Raw genomic sequence first — 21,152 nt, 5'->3', positions numbered from 1 at the left:
AGTTGTGTTCCTGGTGGAGATACATTGCTGTCCCTTCTTCAACCTGCCACTATTTGGCTTACCCTGGATATCCAACAATCCCCCTTCGAGCATGACATCACGCTCCCGTCATGAGCTGCCTCGAGTTCTCGCCCCATTCCCGCCCGATAACCTTCTGCAACCGTCTCGGCCCGTCCCCCGGCGGACGAAACGATCAACTGCGTGTATAGCGTGTAGAGCGCGGAGAACCAAAGTAATTCCCCCAATCTTAGCTACGATCTTGTTCTGTCGTTGATGCGATTGCCGCTAGTGCGGTGGGACCCATCCTTGCGATAAATGCACCGAATCAGGCCGCAACTGCACCTTTGTAGTCGAGCGCGACAGACGCAGGAAATATGCCCAGCGACGTGCGGAGAAGGAGCTGAACACGGCGAACCAGCTGTTAGATGATATTATTAAAGCGTTCAATGCAGATAACAACTCGCGGCTTGATCGCTTACTTTTTGTGGCCGGGGAATACCGCGCAGGGCGACCAATTCATGATGCCGTGGGGGATGAGCATGAGCAGGTTGGTTTGTGGATTGCCATGTGAAGATGGGACAGGCTGACTCTGTCTATTAGGCCTCGGAGGCTCCAAGTGATGACTGCCCGCCAAAGATTGAGGAAGATGTAGGAGTCGACCTGGACGGGATTCCAGTGGTACGTGAACCTTGTATTGCTTGAGGTAATATTAACGATTTTTGTATAGTTTACTGTTGCGCCTTTCGATTCTGTTTCATCGTCAATACCCGTCCAGTCGCTTGACCGGGTGACAAAGGGTCCTAACCGCGATGAAGCCGGCAGATCAGCCGGATATATCGGTAAAGGATCTGAGATTTCGTGGTTGCAGGACCTAGGTACACAGCTCAATATGGATACAGAGTCATCACGGATTGATATTTCCACCACGTCAATGAATTATCACCTCGACCACGTCCAGATACCCGAACCTGTTCCCGCCGAACCAAGATGGCTACCACCAAAACCGTGGGCGGCCCACTTGGTAGAGATCTTTTTTGAATCGGTGGACCCTTCATTTCCCCTGATCGATAAAACTTTATTCACGATTCAGTTTGACCAGGCTTACGCTTCATCGGGGCCCGAGCCGTCGCGCAAATGGCTTGCTGTTCTGAATATGATACTGGCCGTGAGCTCCATATACTACCAACTATCGGAACCAGATTCCGGGAGAGAAATCGATGATCGTGTCTTCCTATCACGAGCTATAAGTCTAAGTGCGCCATCTGGTATAGCCACCCGGATCTCGGGCCTACAGCAAGTCCAAATTCACCTACTGCTGGCGATTTATTACCTGGCCTCCGGTCAAGTAAATCAGTACGCCTCTTCAATTTCTAGCCTAAGCTTTTTTGACTAACGTTCTGACGTTATAGAGCATGGCAGATAACCGGCCACGCTTCCCGCTTGGCAATATCCATGGGCCTGAATCTGCGCGCAGGCAGAGACCAAATAGACCCTTCATCTAACGAGACACGAGCTCGAATCTGGTGGTCGATTATTTCTCTAGAAAATATACTCTCAGGCATGACTGGCCGCATGTCATACGTTGACTACCAATCCATGCCTCTGAATCTACCTCTACCTTACGATGAAATCAGATTCCGGCAGCCAGCAGCCAGGGACCTACCAGGAAGTACTACCTTGCATCGAAGAGAACTTCGGTGGACTATCGATTCGAATTACTCACAACTATGTAAAAGAGACCAGTGGCTTGCAACTATTATCCCCAGCCAGTCTCTGTATTTCTTCCATCTCACCGACCTCGCTGTGATAACGAATGCTGCCAGTAATGCTGTCTACAGTCTAACCGCCGCCAACAGCAGCATTAAAGACAGTATCTTATTCTACCAGGGAAAACTCAAATCATGGCTATCAAGCCTGCAGCCTGTCTTCGGATTCACTGCGTTCAACGCTAAACACGCCGACGAATCCCCCAAACCCCCGTCAGCCGACTCAAGAGAACAGATCGGCCTTGCTCTAGCTTACTACGGGTCTCAAGTTATATTAAACCGCCCCTGCCTTACGCACCCTGACATCAAAGCCGGAACAAACATAAGAATCCCCCGGTCCTATTTCGGCGACACCACTGCAAAGGCCTGTGTCCATTTCGCTCTCGCGATTATATCCGTTCTCCCCGACGAACCAGACATGAAATGGGTTCTGAAGATGACCTCGTGGTGGTATCTTCTGCATACAATCATGCGCGCGCTCACGATCCTGCTGATCCAGCTTTCAATTGGACAGGTTCCGATCCTTACAACGGTCGGAAGTGAAATGGGGAAGGAAAGAGAAGGAGAGGGTGTCAAGGCTGTGAAGGACGCGTCGAAGAAGGCCCTCTTCTGGCTGCATAGTATGGCGAAGCAGGATCCAAGCTCGAGGCGGGCATTCCATATTAGCCAGAAATTGTTTAATCTCGTCACGATGCAAATACAGGGCGTCCTGGATTCTGCTGTCGCTGCCATTCCAGACTCAGGAAAAGAAGGACCCGAGCCCACGGCCGCGTGTCAGGGGTCTGATGATTTTGGATTTGCGTCTATGAAGATCCTAGGGGATGCTTTTAACTGGGGGCCGGATAATACGGCCTCGGAGAGTAGCGATGAGCAGCAGCAGGCGCCGCTTGCGTTGGATCCGGTTTTGTTGTCGTTTGATAAATACGATTCTCAGCGGGGCCTGTCACCTACCGAGATATAAATTTCCTGTTGATTGCGATTTTATATCCCACCACGGAAAGCGCTCCCTCGAGGAATATAGTATTACTTGTGTTATCTCCGGACAGGACGAAGTCAAACGAACAAACTCTAGAAACTCGCAGGCAGAGTTAATGTTCATATTTCTGAACCATTTACTATGAATTGACTGGCTTGCGTACAGGATAGTTACCCTGTCTCCGGCAGGAACTGAAGCCGAACCTGAATAGGAACCACAAACTCTGGAGCAGAAGGCTGCCAATAATATCCCGGGGATGTCTATGTTTCTGTATGGAGTGGCTAAGTAGGGTCTCGCCATGGATCCTATATATAAAATAATCTTATGCTAGACATTGGACCAAATTTCATATATGTGGGTATAGAAATGAAGAATATGAGATAGAAACGGATGGTCCTTTGCGTTCTGACCTGAGTGGCCTAATTTAGCAGTGTATCCCAGTCACTCATCACCAAGCAATAAACCTGACATGCTCAAGAGACGGACACTTGGTAAATTTCCACCACCGATCTATCATTTTCACCAAGGCCAAATCAGGTCTGTGGAGCAATAGACTCATCCTCAACAGTATTCTATGACATCTTATTAGTTCTCGGTTTGCATGTAAAAAGGGAAAGGAACAAGAACACAGTAACCTACCCCCAGAGTTAACTTTGATCCGTCATAAGAGTTCATCTCTGCAAACTTCACCCAAGCATCTCTCGTCTCATCGGAAACTGGAAACGGCGTAGAGCCCACCCAGCCCAGCTGTCCCTCTTTACGGTCGTAGACAAATTCATGCTTCATTTGACACTGCATGATTCCGTGCCGCAGTACACCGTTGAGTCCGCCCTGCACTTGCCCAACTAGATGCATTCTGTTTAATCTGGGCATGCGCTGAGCCGCAAGCGCAGCAGCTGTGTACATCTTGTTTAGCAGAGGCGAGGGTACTGTGCGGTAGTCGTCGGGGAACTCGTCCTGGGGTGCATCGTCCATTGGCGGGCTAAAGAAGCGAAGGTTGGGGTTGGATGAATCGCGGTCGAATTCATACTCGGGGCAACGGGGGTCGCGTTCGAACAGCCACTCGCCGGACGGTGTGGCAGCGGCATATTCGAGGTAAAATCTTGTGAGATTTGGCCACGTTGGGAGGACGTCACTGTCACTATCTCTTTGCGGCCAGAATAGCTCTGGTCCGATAGTCAGGCCTTGCAGGTCAATAAACTCCAGCCCGGTGCTTATTTGGCGGAGAGCTATACTGAGGGCGTCGGCGCCCGGCTTTGACCGTTTCGGCGGAGGATAGTCTGCGTCCCTGGGTGCCTCTCCTGGATAAGTCAGGTCCAGGCATTTCAAAGATGCAGACGCAGGCCACTGCGCGAGGCTGATGGCGAATTCATATCGCAGGTTGTCGCGGAGGACTGCATCTTTCCGCTCATTGTCGGAAACGTCTGCGACGATGGATGAAAGACGAGGCAGGCGAGAAATGAGCTTGGATACCGTGGTCGGGGTAGTGTTTCTCTCTTTCCCCCGCTGAATGTCCAGGTCAGAGATGGCGTGGACGATGGGGATTTCGTCCACTGGTCTGAGTATCTCTACGTATGATGCCATGTATCGCCACCAAAGAATGTCCTTTCCCGGGTTCTTCAAGGCCCTCATCCTCCTCAAGCGGCGGTTTGGGTCCTCTGTCCAGTCCCTCGGAGAGACATTACGGATGCTGAGGTCGATATTGCATTCGTCGGGCCATGAGCTCAAGATGGTAAACAAAGTACAGATTGTCTGCGTGTATGCCTCGTTGTTACGCTGGCGATCCTCGTCGGTCTCGACCTGCAGCCGCTCCTCAACACTGTATTCTGGTAGAGTCACTGTGAGATTTATCTTGCGGACAGCGAGACACCGGCGCGACCGGACAATGATCTGCAGATCTGCAAGCCGGGAAGTGTTGACCTTAAGGGTATTGAAGATGTGGTTCTCGACCAACGCCTGCCATTGTCTGTTGATGCTGGCGTATGGAGCCAGCGAGTTGGGGTCGAGGTAAGAGATAACGTGCTTGATAAGTTCTGGTGGAAGAGTGACCATCGTGCGGAACAAAGTGGAGGACTATAAAGAAATAAAGATAGCCCTAAAGGAACGCATTTATATTTGCACAGTTTGATTTATCTAACTCTATTTTATCGGGATCGTCTGATATCTGAAACACACAGTGCATCATCGTGGAACAGCCGAAATAATACTTATTCGTGTGGGATGTACAGAGTAGATTGTCCATGTCTATTCGGTTATGCCAGTGTTTCGACCATGATACCAAGGCAGTTCTCGACTATCTAGACAGACTTCAACCCCCGCTCATCCAAATAGTCTCTCGCAATGCTTTCAAACGTACAAAACTCCACTTTATCCCCCCAATCGCACAGCCACTTCACAAACCGCTCCACCATCCCAATAACATGCAGCAGCCCACTGGTATCCGGATGCATGAGCAGAGGAAACACAAAAGTCCCGTCCTCACGATCAACCTCTGCATTCTGCCACAGCCACAGGAACATGTCCTTCCACCGCTGCTCGACAACCCGCGCATCCACCTGACCCTGCGTATTAACCAGATGCGGGAAATACTGCATCGCCATCATATCCTCGTTATTCCACCCCGTCGGAATCTCAACAAGCGGATGAATCCCCGCCGCCGGCGCAACATGCAGCTCCGTCGTCACAGCCGAAGGCCGCAACCACGAACTCGCCGGCTTCGAGTAATCAATCCTCTCCGGCGCCGCATCACACGGGGTGAAATACGGCTGTGAATCGTGGTGGCTGAGCGACGAGTCGTATAGGAACCCGAACTCACGGAGCAGGGAAACGGTTGACTCGCGGATCTGGTACATCGGGGCGCGGTAGCCCGCGACTTTCTTACCCGTGAGCTTCTGCGACACGTCCATGCACTTGATTAGCACGTCTCGTTCCTGCGTGGGTGTGAGCTGGGTTGCGCCTTCGTGCGCGTATCCGTGTAATCCGATCTCGGCGCCTGATGCGACGATTTCTGCCACGGTGGTGGGGAAGGTTTCCATTGTGTGGCCGGGGATGAACCAGGTGACTTTGTCGGCGATGTTGTATTTCTTCAGGACGTGGAGGAGCCGGCGGGCGCCAACGAGCCCGGAGAATACGCCTGTGCTGTAGTCGGAGAGGGTGTTGTCTGGGTGGTCGCTTGTGCCTATGAAGGCGGATAGGGCGTCGAAGTCGAAGGAGAGGGCGATTCTTGCCCTTGGCCTTGGGCGATTAACAGCCGTAGAAGACATGACTACAATGTTTGGTAAATATGTTTGTAGATGTGTAGGTTGGGTTGGGAGCATTGGCGACTCTTATACACTTCCCTCCCCGCATTTCAGGTTCTTAGGGCAACCGTCAGCGAGGAGATAACGAGGAAGAGTACTCTATTCTCCAAGCCCCATCACTCCCACTACAGTCGATTCACACCCGAGGAATTCGGTAGAGCAAGAGCTACCGCTAAGGCCATTCTCCATCGCAAGTGCATCCAAGAACGGAACTGAGATATATTTCACACCATGGCAAAGGATGACCACCCCATCTCTTTGCGTATATTGATCGCTCATTTTGCTTTTATAATTTATACGATCAAGACAAGATGCAGACGGAAAAGGCGTAAAAAATATGGAGAAAAACAAAAAGATGGAGCAGCTGGGAATCGAACCCAGGACCTCTCCCATGCTAAGGGAACATTATACCACTAAACCACAGCCCCATTTCTTGATTGGTCGGGGCCACCTTTGACTACATATTCGCGAGACGACCGCGATAGAAGGCCGGCTTTTCTAACCCTTGGAACTGTTAGACCCTATCTGCCCAGTATGTTTGCTGTAGTCATGTTCCTCATAATATATACATCATTCAATCAACGTAATCGGATTTGTTTATTAAGGCTGAACTCTGAACTGCACCCCCGCAATGCAAGCTGGGCTGGTTAGCGCAACCGTCAGCGAGGGAGGAGTTCCCTTGCCGGACCATTTCCGATGGGACCACGGAATTGCATGCGGGAGCTTGGTAGATTAGACTACCGGAGTCAGTGGATGTCCGCTGTGCAATGGTACTGGGAAGAAATGGAACCCTGGCTTCATTTATCGCACATTTCTGCTCTGCCTTCTGTTCTGGTGGATAGGACAGGGTAGCTTCGATATTAATGTTGTAAGAGGCTGTGTCCTTTTATTTAGTCAGTGTTTGGAAACCTCTGAGAGTGCTATCTTTTGGTTATTTGAATTAAAAAACTTTGCAATATAGTACAGTCTATACACTTCCATTTCCACCCCGTAACTCAACTACCTTATCCTCATTCCTCCTCTCCTTCTCAGCTTGCTTTGCCTTGCGCAAAGATGGGATAACAAACCCCGAGTATGCGAATAGCACAAACACGATAAACTCCATCATATACTGCATGAACGCCACGACATACACGTTGGCGGGCGTATCCGCGTCCCCGTCCCCATCTAAATCCCTGCCCTTGAACTCCGGCGTGCCCGCGAATGTCGACAGAAGCGTGTACACGACTCGAACAGCGAGGAAGGGCGTGCTGCACAGCGCGAGCAGGAGAATCCTTTTATTATTATTCGGATTATTGTTCCAGTCCTCCTCTATTCCTATTCTCTCGTGTTTCGGTGTCGGTGCGTCCGACGAGCAAAGCCGGATATAAAAGACAATGCAGATCATAACCTGACACGCAAATAGACAAGTCACGATTATAGCAGCGGCGTGGCTGAGGTCGTCGCGGCTGGTGAAGGAGTAGATCACGCTGAGGATGAAGGCGGCGTACTGCGAGAGATGCAGGAGCGTCCAGACGCGCGGGTGGATGGGGTCCGAGGTGAATGTTGATTTTCTATCCATTTATTAGTATTGTATTTAGATGTCGGTGTTGTGGTGGCATACACGTTCTCGATAATCTCCAACATTGCAAGTAAGAGGGTCATGACGCCGATGGATGCGAGCGTTGCGGCGGCGAGTCTGAGCCCGTTACTGTCAATCGATTCTGAGGCGAATTGGAGAGCTGCGCCGGTGACTCGCAGAATCGCGAAGACGAAGAGGTAAAGCCAGCCCCATGCTTTGCCGATGCTGTGTTTGTGCAGGAGGAAGGATGTCGGGGCGAGGGAGGGAGTGTAGAAGACTATTAAAGCAATGGAGAGGCTTTTGTGTGGTGTCAACATTTTTTCAGAATGTTTTCGCTTCGATTCGGGTCAGAATCCTGCACTTACTCTGGTATAAATAGGACTATGTGACCGAGCACCGAGTGAGGCTATACACTGCGCAGCCTGCCAAGCACCGAGTACCGAGGGAAGGACCAATCAGAGTTGCCCATAAGGCGAAGACCTTTATGTCAGCCAATGACAGTATTTTGACAGTTCGGATCCGAGAATGGGGCCCACTTATGCTCCTCTTCATATTGGGCCAATGTGCTCTTCGTATATTGACATCCTGGCGGGATAAAAGATAGTCCAAGACTGCTTGTATGTTGGTTGCATTTAAATTAACTAAACATTATTTCGTAAGACATAATCAAACCCCCTTCCTATAGTCCGGCGTCTGCCGTACCCAATCATCCGCAGAGCCAGAACTCCCATTAGACGAGATCGCATGCACATGCCCACCACCGCCGCCGCCATTCCCGCCGCCATTGCCATTCAAAACATCAAACTGCGTGATAATATCCGTCGTAACAACAACATTATTCCCCCCAGGCACAATATGCTCCTCACTCCCATTCCCGGCACTATTCCTCCCCCCCAAATCCCCCAACTCCACCCAGTCCAGGTCCCCCTCCCCCTCCTCGGCGAACGGCGACTTGGACGACCGATACGCATCCGCTTGAAAATGCGGGTTTGTGCCGCGCGCCGTGGTGAGGGACCGGCCCGCTCCGTACGGGTTGCTCCCGCTGTGGTAGTACGCCGGTGTAGATGTTTTCTTCGATGTGAGGCCGAGGCGTTGCAGGATTCGTTCCATTAGAGGTCGGATTGGCGGGACGCAGCCGACGACGATGACGATCCAGGCTTCTGTAGATGCCCAGATTAGGAGGGTTGGTTGGGCCCCTGCATTATTAGTACTACGTTTATAAGGTGTGGTATGGTATGGTATGGTTTGGACGTACAGGTGATATCGCTCGTCTCGGTGAGGGCCTTGAGCTCGTATGTTTTTACAGCGGAACAGATTGCGGCTCTGGACGAGTTAGTTAGTTAGGGACAAGAAAATGGAGTTGGAAAAGGGTACTCACATCCAGCCTAGACCCATGAGAATAGACAAGGCGACCTTTATGCGCAGCTTCATCTGCAACTTCCAGAATAGATGGATCGGATAACTCGCTAGAAAGGCATCGGAGAAGGTATTGAAACCTGACAATTAGCAAACAACCAAGCAAACGCCTATATATGAGAAAAAGAGGCAAAACGCACTGGCTTGAAAAAAGGAGTAGTTCTGGTTCAACTTTCGTCCCGGATCACACGTTCCGGGCAGGGAATCATCCCACAGTTTCTGCATGGGCGTGCACTGGCCTAGAATTGTGCCGAGGACGGCAATATTCACAGCTGCAATCAAGACTCCCAGTATTATGAGCAGCCACGGTTTCTTCTCGTGCCGGCCGCGGATCTGCGTCAGGAAGGTGAGGATGGCGAGCTTGCCGAGCATGGACGCTGCAATGGCGAGGAGTTGGAATACCCATGACCAGTGCAGCGTTTGGACTTGTTGTTCGTGTGAGAGCGTGTCGACGTGGCGTCCCATACCATGGTGGACGCAGAGCTGGAGGAAGATCTGGGCTGTGACTTGAATTGCCTAGGAGCAGTACGTAGTTAGTTAGTCAAATTGCGTCCTGCGATGATGGCTTAGGATACGTACAACTGTCAATCCTGCAACGGCAAAATCAGGCCGGAAGCGAGCGACGATTTTCCAGTTCGATAGGAACCGCAGACCGAAGAAGATCAGGCCAACGACTGTCTCGGCCCACGAGACGGCCAGGATAACAACGGACTTGTCGCCTGCCATTGCGATGGGAGGGCAATGGCAATGGCACCGCGGGCTTCATGCAGGACGATAGGAATTAAGTCGGAAAGGAGAATGAAAATGACGACCCAGCGCCTGATATGGCTGGTACTAATACGGAGGAGGAGAAGGACGTGGTCTGTGGCATGTCGGGCTTACTGGGCGCAAGCATTTATCCATATTTCGCCGACTCGGTGACTCGTCGGCCCTGGAGGGGCAGGAATTACAATTCTGGAAGTTTATTACAATTCTGTAACCCATGGTGAGGCAATTCCGATCAATTGTTGAACGCCTGTTGGTTCGTCCCTGCACGCGATGTAACTTTATTCTCGAGATTGGAATCGCAACCATCCCAGTAGCATCGAACACCCCGAACCAATCCCTTGGAGACTGCAACGCAAGACAATCTACACAAATTGCAACGCATGGTGTGGCGCCACAGTCCGCACCATCTCGGGGAGGGTCCTCCACCTCGGAGTCTACTCTCCGTGGAACAGACTAGCAGGGGTCTACCAGGGTATGCACTACGCACTACGGGGGATGCAGCGCACGAGTGAAACGAGACTGAAAACTCAATCCGCAAGCCCCGCCAAGGAAGCACGAAGCACCATGGAATGCTGCAGGACCGCGAAACGCAATATGATGGGCTGAGGGGTGAAGGTGTGATCGCCCGCGCGCACCCAGTTGGATGTCCATGTGGCCGTTCCTGCGATGATCAGGGAAAGAGTGTATGAACCTGCCGAGCTGGGTAGGTGGCGGTAACTCATGGAGGGATGGAACACGCCGAAATGGATGTGTTGATGTGGCACTGCAGTGGACAATGGAATAGGATGGGTCCGCGGCAAGTCTGGCCGAGTCACACCGTCAGCCTGTCAGGGGCCTCAGGGCTGGGGATGGGCCGGAGCCGTACTCCGTAAGCCACCGCAATCCCTGGCGGGCCTGGAACGCTAAGGAAGAGTCTAATGGGACGGACTGGCCGACGGGCTCGCAGAGAGTGAGACGGCGTGGGGCCAGCGAGGCAGATCGCTGGAGACTGGGGGCGGGTCTGGCAGTAGCCCTAATGGCCCGCATTGGAGGAAGAACAGAATTGACTCGCAATTCGCCCGTGGCTGTTGCTAAGTAGGGTTAATCTCGGGCTGCAGTTGTTACTTGTTATTTGTTAACTTTGTTACGCGTTCTGGCCGGTGTAGTATTCGCCCCCAATCCATTCCACGGTTGTCGCAACTCTATTGCTGGGATTTACAGTGTGAACTGCAAGTAACCAATCCGACCACCACCCCGGTCCCCGACCCAATTCACCTCCCCGGTCCCCTCGGTTTATGCCTCGTTCCACCTACATGAGTCCAGCGGCCTGGAGAAAATTCTTCTTGTGCAGCCAGATCCGCATCTCCTTGCCCTTGAGGTAGAAGGGCAGGTAGAACAGGTAAATCACCACGTTAATCGTAGCCACAGTCATAAACACCGACAGCAGCCCGCTGGCATCAATGAAGTCATTGATCACCCAGGTCCAAATCCACGCGATGCAGGATTTCAGCGCTGCAATGGTGATCATCACCTCGACGGAGAGCTTAGCAAATCACTAGTTAGCACGCTGCATGGCACATGGCACGCCAATGACTCGCGCAGGCGGTTTACACGCGGGAGGAGAAGGAAAAGGACGAGGAATAGTTCAAGCTTACCTCCTTATGACAATCTAATGCATAGTTCATTCCCAGCGTCGTCCCCATCTGGCTCCCCACCGACAGGATCCCGGCCCCCACCACCGGCATGGCCCAGTGCATCTGGTGCTGGTAGGACAGCGCGAACCACAGCGCCCCGAAGAAGGTGAAGAACGCCGCCAGTAGACACGTCGGTAGACGCATTTCCGGCTCGCGGATCCCGCGGTTGCGCTTTGTGAAGTAGTTGGCTATCCAGTCGCTGACGGGGCCGGAGAAGAATACCCCGAATAAGGACCCCACGAAGGGGGATAGGAAGAAGAGGCCCTGCGCCCTCGGGTTGAAGTTGTAAGGGGGTGGGCTGAAGAGTTGGGCCACGATAGCGCCGAGTATCACGTTCCAGCTAAGGGCGAGGCCGTACACGAAACAGGACCAGACGACGGTGGGATAGGCGAGTAGCACGAACGGTCGCAGGAAGATGTGCGTGAGATTGACGTTTGGGTCGCCTGGGCTCCAGAATTTGAGCTCCTCGAGGAACGTCTTCTTGGGGATGGGACTGGACTCCTCGATGAGGACGTGCTCCTTTGGCTCGACGTCTGCGGTCGATGGAGCTGAGACGAAGGGGTTTGGGCGCGACCCGGTGTATTTGGTCTCGGGCATGAGAAACACCATGCAGATCGCATTAACGAAGACGAATATCGCTACGATCCAGAACGCCCAGCTCATCCCGAGGGCTTGCACGATCAGCCCAGAGAACATGGGGCCGAGCTCGTTACCTCCCAGCACGGCGAGACCGTAGATAGCGACCAGCTCGCCACGGTTATGCAGGAAGAAGATGTCAGTCACGGTCGAGGGGACAATTGATTCAATGGGCGCCTGGAACGCCCCGAGAAAGGCACGCCCGACGATGAAGACGAGGTAGGTTTTGTTGGATGCGATGGCGAGCCAGATGCAGGCGATGCCCATCAGCACGTTCGAGAACAGGTATATCGGACGCCGGCCATACTTGACGGTGAAGGGCATCCAGACGCAGTTCCACACGCCCTGGTTGATCAGGCACGCTCCATTCGCGTAGGTCAGTGTCTGCAGCGTCTTCCCAAAGGTCCCGGACAGTTCCTCCATTCCTGCAACGGTTAGAACAGCGAAGCAGACAATTGATGTGTAAACGTAGACGCACCAGCTGCCATGATCGGCCCTGTAATTGCGCCCATAAACGCATACCAACAGGCGTTGAAAAACGTCAGATGCTTCTTCCACGCCGGCCACCGCAGCGGATCGTTCGGGTCGTTCGCTGATGGCTGCGGCACAAGAAGCATGCGAGAGTCGCCCTTGGTGCGGTGCTTCAACTGGTGAAGCCGATCTGCGACAGCCCCATGCTTGGACACATCATCGAACAGAATCTCCGTGCCAGGGGCGCTGTGGAAGTACTCGCCAGCCTCGTTGGAATCTTGACGGTCCGCCATGGGAGGCCTGTTTAAGAGCAATGGCAATGGCCGTTAGAAGTAGAAGTAAACGAGTGACATGGAAGAGAAAAAAGAAAGAAACGACAGTTAGTAGTCATCGGTTAAACTCGAGCAATGCAAGTGGGGGATCCAGACTCCTTTTGAATATTGGCCCGACTCGTGCTGCAACCCCCCTGCATCCCTGCGCTGAGTGCTGACTCGCTGGACCAACCATCTAACTTTGCTCGTGCAAATTGGCTTTGACTTTAATTCCGAGTATTTCCACTCGATCCATAGTCCCTGTCTCAGTCGGAAAATCCGACCTCGATGCGCATACTGTCGTACACCATCGTGGCTCGAACAGCGCCCATATGCATACCCCTGTCGCTTCTTGCGTGCGTCGATTGGAGCATTTACTATATGAAGAAGGCAAGGCTAGCCAACACATGCAGCTAACGTTCTTGAATTAATCGGAAACAAGCTTGCTAGTAGCGGTTATCTTATTTCATTTGAGATTTCCGACATCTAGATGTTCTGGCCACATTACCACTTGTTTTCATGGGCGGGGATCTCCGTATATATATTCAAATTTCACAACCTCACTGAGTTTCCGAAATTGGCCACTGCTGTATCGCAGTAATGTATAAATGTAGTGGCAGCAAAAGCCAGCCTTATGCCTATATAGCGAAAATTTGTGATGGTGTCTAGTAAAGTATCCAATAAAGTCGCTGCAACAATCCGGACCCTCCATTGTGTAGGCATAAGCCATTTTGCATAGTGTGCTTACTCATCGCGCATGCTATGCAGCGGGTGACTTCCAGTCCTTCAAGCCCCGAGCCCCGAGATCGATCCACACAACACACGATGCAGGCCCCGAGACTCAACAAGTCCTGCGACCAGTGCCGGAGCCGCAAGGTCCGCTGTATACGTATGTCTACTTCTTCCATCGTATTTTCGCACATTTTTGTAGTCCCACGCTCACTACGCAGTCCCGTCCACCCCTGGAGCCCCTGCCGCGTGCACCCACTGTATAGTAAGTGAAACCTGCATCACTCTGTTTCTGGCTGACCATCATTAGAAACGCAACGAGGTATGCCAGTTTAGTAACCTCAAGCGAAGGCTTCGGGTCAGGGGTATGCGCTCCACGTCGGATACCTATAGGCACTGCTAACCTATTGCAGACCCCACGCCCAAAGAAGGATCTCACGTAGAGTACAAACCATCGCCGGATCTGTTCATTGATCGGTTGATTCGGAATCCGTCAGAGAGCGCTGTTCTCCATGATGAGTTCTCCATTCTCAAGGTGAGTTCTCCGATGCCACTAGCTTCGTTTGCTAACTGCCAAGGTCCACAATGATCGAGGTACGGGCTATACATGTTCTCAGGGGTATTGCTCGCTACTTACTATGACTAGTGCCCAGCTCAGGCCTCGCCTTCTTTTCTGAGAAGCGAGTCGATTCGTTGGTGAAGCGACTCGGCCATACCCAGGTCAGGGACTTGGTCCAGCAGATCGACAAGACAATAAGAACGCGGTTACTTTCAAGACCTGGCAAGGATATATCGCTGTATAGTCTGGCCAGTATTCAAACAGAATTAGTTATTTATCCAGAAGCTGAGTCCCATATACAACGTACGTTTCCATCTTATACTTCTGCCCTTCTAACCGCCATAGGCTACTTTGAGGTCCTTCACCCGATATACCCGTTTTTCGATCGGCAGGCATTTAATGCGAAAGTCTCAAGTCCGAACTTGCTTCAGGTGCTAGAAGATGACTATGCATTTTGCGCACTATACTACGCAGTGCTGGCTCTCGGCTGTCAATATAATGGATATAGCTCGTTTATCCCCGAAGACAGCCACGCCTGGAAGCTCTTTCAAACTGCTCTTACCCGCTTAGACCGTATCCTCATGACAGCAGAGTCACTGGCCAATCTTCAAGTGAGTCAGCCACTGCAGTCTGGTATACCTACTAATCGTGACAGGCATTGACCGCAATGGTGTGTTCTCCCTCGCCAGAGTGTATACAAGCTAATTTGTAGGCCATTTTTGCAACCAATACATTTAGCCTTCAGTTGGACCAGACTTTGATAAGCGAGGCAGCTCGAATGGTGTTGGTTCTTCGATACCACAAGTCGATTGTTACCGAGGACGCTACACTGTGTCACCGAGCGTTCTGGGTGATATATCACCTTGAAAAGCGATACTCTTTCCAAGCGAGGAGCAGCTCAGTATGTTCTCTTTTGCCAGATTGACAGTTCTAACATGGGTAGATGATTTCGGACCACGAAGTCGGCTGTCCGATACCAGATACACCGGAATCAGTTGTTGCAGACTATAACTGGCTCCTCTCGTCTGTTCGCTTCAGCCGGATTCTGTCCGTCGCTTACGCTTCTCTGTTTTCAATATCCGCGTCGACTCAGCCGGATGATACAACTATGGCTGCGATTAACCATGTTCAGACACTTCTCGAGGAATGGCGGCTGTCTATCCCGGTAGACTTCCGACCAAAGGAGCCTCTCCAACGACGTCTTCTGCACGGTGCATCCAAGGAGATTGCACTGCGAACACACTACTACTATTACCATGTCGTCATCGCACTAGAACGACTCACACTCCACGTTAGCCGAGACGTCGCAAGAAGCGAAAACGCCATGCGCACACTACTTAATAGCGCAACGCAAATCATCAACTTAACGCGCTACATCGACGTAGAGCCTTACACTCCAGCGTTGTGCGTAACTCCCGCTCAGATTAAAGGAAAAAAGCATGATTAATTTTACCTGCAGTATCCTCGCAATTATTCCCCTCTCCGCGTTATTCATCCTGTTCGATTTCGTCGTCCACCATCCACACGACCCGGACATTCGCGCGCATCTGACCCTCCTAGACATCATTACCGGCCACTTCAGCCAGCTGGACTACGCGTCAAACGGGGCGCTGAAATCTTCACACCTCTCCGCCTTCTCGCACATGGCCAGACAATACGTGGAAAGCGTCGCGGGATCGAAACGGCCAGTCGAGGCATCAGCGCATCCTGCCAGTAGTGCAACCCAGGCACAGATACCGGGTGATTATCTTGCCGCATCGGTATATGGGTCGCCCCAGAATGACCATTTAGTGTTTTCGAACGATCCTACACCCGTGCAGGGAAGTGGGGATGAATACGGCAGTTTCAGTTTGGATAGTCTGTATTTCCTCACGCCGGATAGCGATTGGATGACTGGGATGGCTTCGCTGGATGAGTTCGATCCGAGGGACCATTATGGGTCTATTTTCTTATGAGAGATGTTCACTTTACATGGCTACAGCGGTCGTAAATTCTAATTTACTTTGGTGTATTTGCCCTAGTACTGACTACTAGAGGTGAATCGCTGATGACCCCCCGCTGAGTAATCGGGGACCCTCGGACTTCCGGTCTTGGCAGAACCTCCCCAAAGGGAAATCCAGCCCTATCGCGCTACCGCTTGATTCCACTCAGGCCTGATTCAGCAGCTTATGCTTGCGAATAAACTCAGACCAAGTCTGAAGTCTTAGACCAGGGATCTATATACAATGTCTTGTCAGCTTATTATGTTCCATTCACAATGACTACAAGGTGGTGACTTACATCCCTTGCCTGCACGAATTCGTCTCTTGCGTAGACGTTCCCGCACTTTTCGAAGATCATCAGTTGCTCGGTGAAGTCTAATGCAATCTCCTCTGACATGCCGTTATGGGTCATGAGGATCTCTTGGAATTCCCCGGCGGTCACTGGGACATAGCGGGTCGGGACAGTGTAGTCTGTAACCAGGATTAGCACGGTCAATAATACTTGTTAAAACAGTGAACGTACACTCTCCCAGTTCAGCCAGTTTTTCGGCCTCCGACACGGCTTGGGCCCAGAATACAATTGACTTTTTAAAGTAGACTGCACCGGCTTCGAGGATTATGTGGACCAGCTTTCCCGTATCGGAAATAGCGACGTTGGGCAGCACCGTATTGGGGCTGTGTGGGAATTTGAGAGTGTAGACTCCCGACTCATCCTGAACCACGATATTAGCATTAAATGTTGAGCAGACCGGATGAATAAGGAACTCTTACCTTGGTGGGCAGATACCGGTCAGGAACAGTCAAACAGTTTTCAAAGTAATTAGGAAAAAGCACGGTTGTGGTCTTTGCCCACAGTTCTGGTTTACTGGTCTGAATAAACTCAGTAACCAAGCTCTTGCTCTTCCAGTGGTGTACATTGAGGAATTGACCCCCCGACAGGGAAATCGGGTCCGGCAATGCGCTCCATATGAAGTGCTGCAGTGTTGGTGTTGCGGATGCAGCATCGGCAATCGATTTGCCCTGCTCAACTTCAGCAGAGGCTGACTGCTTCTGCCAGAAATCTGTCAGTGCGTAGATGACGTGTGCACCAGTAAAGGCTGCGGCGAGGGCTTGTCTGCCGTCATCCAAGTCTGCGTACTGGATCTCAACGCCGCGTGCTGCGAGTGCTTGTGCGGCGGGTTTGGCAGGGTCCCGGGATAATGCACGGATATGGTAGAGACCAGGATGCTGCAAAAGCTCTTCTATAACGGAACCGCCCTATGAAAAGGTAAGTAACTCGCACAGTAGCAGTGGGAGGTGGAAAGACCTGCCTGAGAGCCGGTGGCACCGATAACGACAACAGTGCGTTTGGTCATATTAACAGATGATCTTAGATGTCTAAATTTTCCTTGATAAATTCGACAAACAATCTCCTGAAGGACGGTATTTATATAGGAAGAGACATCTACACTAGCTCCGACTGTCACAGATGAGTAATCGGGAGACTAGCGAGACAACCCTTCATGTGGTGGATATTCCTTTGTTTGGCTGGATGAGATACACAGTGGAATACACTTGTGGTCCTTATTTGGTCGGCATTCCGATGATCATCGTAGCATCCATTTGAAAAGGCCGTGATGAAGACTACCACACTCCACACCTGACCAATTCGCTCGGATCTCCGAGTCTAGCCGCGTAACTAATCATCGGGGAAGTAAGCTACGTAGGTCAAAACACAATGGCGTGTTTACTCTTCGGAGGAATAAGCGATATACGTAATGTTATAAAGGCATGCGCGCAATATAAGTACTGAAGTCCACTCCGACAGCAGAAGAGTACCCCCCGAGCAACCCAGAGTTGCAGCACAAACAAAATGAGCCAAGTTGTACTTATTACTGGTCGTATATGCTCAGAAGATAGTCTTTAAGGCTAACTCGGCCACAGGCATCGGGAAAGGATTTGTGACATACTATCTCGCGCGTCCTAACACTACAGTCATCGCAGCCGTGCGAGATGTCTCGTTTGAGCAAGCAAAACAGCTCCATACTTTGCGAAGGGGCAATGGATCGCATCTAATCATTGTGTCGCTGGAAGCTGATATCGCAGTAAACACTGCGCAGACCGCATCCGAAATCCAGATAAAGCACCATATCGATCATCTTGACATGGTCATTGCCAATGCGGGAATCTGTAGCTCTTGGGGACCTGTACTGGAAGTGGGCGAGTCCGATATGTATAATCACTTTGAAGTGAATACCATGGGTCCGTTAAGGCTGTTTCAAGCAATGGCACCGTTGTTGCAGAAAGCCAGGACACCAAAGTTTGTCTATATATCCACTCAGCTGGCAAGTATCGAAGGGATTGGACAGACTCCGACATTGACTGTTGCGTATGGAATCTCGAAAGCGGCTGGAAATTACCTGGTCAGAAAGATTCATGCTGAGAATGAACATCTGATTGCTTTAGCATTTGATCCGGGGTAGGCCATCATTCTACCAATTCGTTTAGATACAAGAAGACTCACATGCGTGGAGGACAGTCTAGTCCGGACAGACATGGGCGGTCGCGCAGCACAGTTTCTTGGACTTGACGCGGCGCCAGTAACCGTTGAGGAGACCGTGTGTGGAATCGCAAAGCAGGTACATGCAATATTGCCATTATTGCCGGACAGGATTGTTAACATAATTGCAGATTGATACAGCGGAGAAGTCATCTACCTCTGGTGGGTTCTTTTGGTTATAAGGGGGACCGTATAGCCTGGTAACACACAATCAGAAGGCTAGTTATTTCCACTCGAACATTTCAACCCGGAGCCTTATTACGGGTGTGCTTTCTTATACTAGGTGTGAAGTTCTTTGGGCTTCATGATCCAGAACACTACTAGAATGGTCTTGCGAATCTAGATAGTTGTAATTGCCAAACTTCCCATGCGCAAATAGACCAGTATGTTGAATGTTTCAGGACCAGTATCGATGACTAGTATAGCATGAAGCTCGTAGTTCTAAAGACGAGGGTGCAGGTGCCTTTCCGAGTCTGCCTCTATCAGACATGCTGACTGGCATCACCGATCTTGAGATGGAGGGTCTCCGGAATTTCCTGCAAATTATGACGCGTCCGATATGTGGGAATCGGGGTGATTGGTCGCGGCAACTGGATACCGATTCACTGGCTGCATTGTATCGGCGGATATCCGCGTATCAAGCCTGCACAAAGACGGTGGTGGAGCGACCATTCATGCTTAGTTTCTTGTCCAGGTATAAAGCCCAGCAAAGAACCCCAGGTTGGAGCAACATGCTTTCCGCTGCATATACTTTAATATACTGTCCACCATGCCTGCCAATCCTCCCACGTTGACCACGGATGAATTAGACCTATATCTCCACCGCATCAGGTATGCCGACAACACCGCTGCTGCACATAATGATTCTTCCCGGGTAGAACACCTTCAAAAGTCCGTGGAGCGGAATCCACTGGAAGCTCTCACGGAGTTACATCGACGGCACCTAGGCTCTATTCCCTGGGGCAATTCAGCCCTGCATTACTCGAACCACCATTCAATCTCCATCCATCCTACCTGTGTCTTTGAGAAGCTGGTTGCCCGCCGTCTTGATGGCTACTGTATGGAAAACACCAATCTCTTTTACATGGTTCTGTGTTCCCTGGGATATCAGGTCTATCCGGCAGGCGGCCGCGTCAGTCGGGCAGTCGTCACGGGCAATTCGACCGAGGAGGGCTATGTATGCTTGTAGGTGATGCCCTTGAATTGCGCCGGTGGTGCTGGAACCAGAGAGCACTCCTTTACTAACATGACTATCCAGGAGCCACATGGTCCTTATCGTGACAGTAGCTGGTCAAAAGTATCTGGTATGTCTAAGCTACCCGCGCAGCGGACTAAATGATATACTGATCGTAATATCCATAATAGGTCGATGTTGGCTTCGGCCGCAACAACCCCACCAGTCCATTGCTCCTGCAGGAGAACATCTCCGCAACATCAATCTCGCCTGAGGAGGTTTCCCTGGTCAAAGCACCCCTGCCTGAATTCGTGGACCAAACCCAGAAAGTCTGGATCTACCAGGCCCGGAGCAACCCTGAAAGCAAGTGGATCCCGCAGTACTCCTTCTCAGAGGCCGAGTTCCTGGCAGAGGATTTCGCCATGATGAGCTATTTTACAAGCACGAGTCGGACAATGCCGTTTACGCAAAAACTGGCGTTTAGGCGTATGATTCTGGATCCGCAGACCCTCGAGCCTATCGGGCTTTATATTCTGGCCGGAAGAGAGGTCAAGAGGGTGCTTGGTGGGGAGACCGAGGTTATGGAGACGTTCGAGACGGAAGAGGACAGAGTACGCGCACTGGCTACATACTTCGATATGCACTTAAAGAGACACGAGATTGAGGGAATTCGCGGGTTGTCTTCGCAGATCAAATAACATCGTATAACTCACCATGCAAATAGAGCGAGATTATAACAAGATAGACGGAAATATGGGCCCCACCCCGCGTTTCAATGTACGCTGGGACAACAGCCTTTCCTGCCACTCCCATGCCAAAGCTATTTCAGTCGTTTGGCTATTGATGCACAACTCATCTGCTTCTCGTAGTTGGTTGTTTTTTGCCGCCGGCCCTGACTTGGAGGGTGGCCATTGGTATAGACGCCTCTATTATTACTACGATCTGCGGCGGCGGCTGCTTGTGTTGACGTGATATGTTTGAAGGGGAATGTGGTAACTATCTGCCAGTAAGACATTTGCTCTATAATTTCGTTGACTTTTTTTTGGAGTGTGCGAAAAGAGCTGGCGACAAATTATGGTGGGAAGTACTCCGGCTGAACGATCCAGATATCGCTGTAAGTATATCGAAGGCTGACAATATAATCATATCAATCGCTTTATTGTCGTTCTTTAAAAGAATTGACTTTAATTTTAATCTAGTATAATTAACCCGCAGAGCTAGAACTGCTTTTTATGGAAGTGTGGTTGTACCACGAACCATAATCCTGGGATCGGGCTATACTCGGGAGCGAC

General features: G+C 51.1%; 10 protein-coding genes and 1 non-coding gene across 11 annotated transcripts; 4 read left to right on the top strand and 7 right to left on the bottom strand.

The window, feature by feature from the left end:
• The first annotated feature begins 2 nt into the window (after positions 1-2).
• ASPSYDRAFT_585768 (Zn(II)2Cys6 transcription factor) lies at positions 3-2,959 on the top strand. Its single transcript, XM_040849555.1, has 5 exons — positions 3-232; positions 290-547; positions 601-678; positions 728-1,353; positions 1,410-2,959. Exons 1-5 carry the CDS (start codon positions 92-94, stop codon positions 2,725-2,727), a joined length of 2,421 nt encoding a protein of 806 aa, XP_040705564.1. The 5' UTR covers positions 3-91; the 3' UTR covers positions 2,728-2,959.
• A 316-nt stretch (positions 2,960-3,275) lies between these two features.
• Positions 3,276-4,794, bottom strand: ASPSYDRAFT_85460 (uncharacterized protein; the record flags this gene model as incomplete). Its single annotated transcript, XM_040851526.1, has 2 exons — positions 3,276-3,314; positions 3,382-4,794. The coding sequence occupies 2 exons, from the start codon at positions 4,792-4,794 to the stop codon at positions 3,276-3,278; spliced, it is 1,452 nt and encodes a 483-aa protein (XP_040705563.1).
• A 93-nt stretch (positions 4,795-4,887) lies between these two features.
• On the bottom strand, positions 4,888-6,012 carry ASPSYDRAFT_40287 (uncharacterized protein). The gene has a single exon (XM_040846057.1). It carries the CDS (start codon positions 6,003-6,005, stop codon positions 5,040-5,042), a length of 966 nt encoding a protein of 321 aa, XP_040705562.1. The 5' UTR covers positions 6,006-6,012; the 3' UTR covers positions 4,888-5,039.
• Positions 6,013-6,397: 385 nt separating this feature from the next.
• Positions 6,398-6,469, bottom strand: ASPSYDRAFT_t36. Its single transcript has one exon. It is a non-coding gene; the product is annotated as a tRNA-Ala (tRNA).
• Positions 6,470-7,008: 539 nt separating this feature from the next.
• On the bottom strand, positions 7,009-7,919 carry ASPSYDRAFT_27422 (uncharacterized protein; the record flags this gene model as incomplete). The annotated part of the gene is made up of 2 exons (XM_040844394.1): positions 7,009-7,594; positions 7,645-7,919. The coding sequence occupies 2 exons, from the start codon at positions 7,917-7,919 to the stop codon at positions 7,009-7,011; spliced, it is 861 nt and encodes a 286-aa protein (XP_040705561.1).
• Positions 7,920-8,194: 275 nt separating this feature from the next.
• On the bottom strand, positions 8,195-9,879 carry ASPSYDRAFT_128694 (uncharacterized protein). The gene is made up of 5 exons (XM_040840507.1): positions 9,598-9,879; positions 9,159-9,534; positions 8,981-9,098; positions 8,858-8,925; positions 8,195-8,798 (listed from the first exon to the last, which is right to left on the bottom strand). The coding sequence occupies exons 1-5, from the start codon at positions 9,742-9,744 to the stop codon at positions 8,269-8,271; spliced, it is 1,239 nt and encodes a 412-aa protein (XP_040705560.1). The 5' UTR covers positions 9,745-9,879; the 3' UTR covers positions 8,195-8,268.
• A 1,493-nt stretch (positions 9,880-11,372) lies between these two features.
• On the bottom strand, positions 11,373-12,859 carry ASPSYDRAFT_145667 (uncharacterized protein; the record flags this gene model as incomplete). The annotated part of the gene is made up of 2 exons (XM_040841549.1): positions 11,373-12,520; positions 12,574-12,859. The coding sequence occupies 2 exons, from the start codon at positions 12,857-12,859 to the stop codon at positions 11,373-11,375; spliced, it is 1,434 nt and encodes a 477-aa protein (XP_040705559.1).
• An 843-nt stretch (positions 12,860-13,702) lies between these two features.
• Positions 13,703-16,489, top strand: ASPSYDRAFT_128692 (uncharacterized protein; the record flags this gene model as incomplete). Its single annotated transcript, XM_040840506.1, has 11 exons — positions 13,703-13,766; positions 13,828-13,871; positions 13,917-13,971; positions 14,020-14,141; positions 14,185-14,200; positions 14,253-14,468; positions 14,511-14,776; positions 14,821-14,835; positions 14,878-15,066; positions 15,109-15,569; positions 15,625-16,489. 11 exons carry the CDS (start codon positions 13,703-13,705, stop codon positions 16,118-16,120), a joined length of 1,944 nt encoding a protein of 647 aa, XP_040705558.1. The 3' UTR covers positions 16,121-16,489.
• ASPSYDRAFT_194656 (NmrA/HSCARG family protein) lies at positions 16,313-17,685 on the bottom strand (the record flags this gene model as incomplete). Its single annotated transcript, XM_040843700.1, has 5 exons — positions 17,458-17,685; positions 16,919-17,404; positions 16,671-16,860; positions 16,446-16,618; positions 16,313-16,381 (listed from the first exon to the last, which is right to left on the bottom strand). Exons 1-5 carry the CDS (start codon positions 17,500-17,502, stop codon positions 16,313-16,315), a joined length of 963 nt encoding a protein of 320 aa, XP_040705557.1. The 5' UTR covers positions 17,503-17,685.
• A 314-nt stretch (positions 17,686-17,999) lies between these two features.
• ASPSYDRAFT_54733 (SDR family oxidoreductase) lies at positions 18,000-18,868 on the top strand (the record flags this gene model as incomplete). The annotated part of the gene is made up of 4 exons (XM_040848901.1): positions 18,000-18,027; positions 18,071-18,605; positions 18,666-18,765; positions 18,818-18,868. The coding sequence occupies 4 exons, from the start codon at positions 18,000-18,002 to the stop codon at positions 18,866-18,868; spliced, it is 714 nt and encodes a 237-aa protein (XP_040705556.1).
• Positions 18,869-19,455: 587 nt separating this feature from the next.
• Positions 19,456-20,558, top strand: ASPSYDRAFT_27417 (arylamine N-acetyltransferase family protein; the record flags this gene model as incomplete). Its single annotated transcript, XM_040844393.1, has 3 exons — positions 19,456-19,871; positions 19,945-19,990; positions 20,052-20,558. 3 exons carry the CDS (start codon positions 19,456-19,458, stop codon positions 20,556-20,558), a joined length of 969 nt encoding a protein of 322 aa, XP_040705555.1.
• Between the last annotated feature and the right edge of the window lie 594 nt (positions 20,559-21,152).

Source organism: Aspergillus sydowii (assembly GCF_001890705.1).
Source record: "Aspergillus sydowii CBS 593.65 unplaced genomic scaffold ASPSYscaffold_2, whole genome shotgun sequence".
NCBI classification, from domain to species: Eukaryota; Fungi; Ascomycota; class Eurotiomycetes; order Eurotiales; family Aspergillaceae; genus Aspergillus; species Aspergillus sydowii.
Note: the sequence above shows the minus strand (reverse complement) of the source record. Positions and strands in the feature narration are given on the sequence as shown.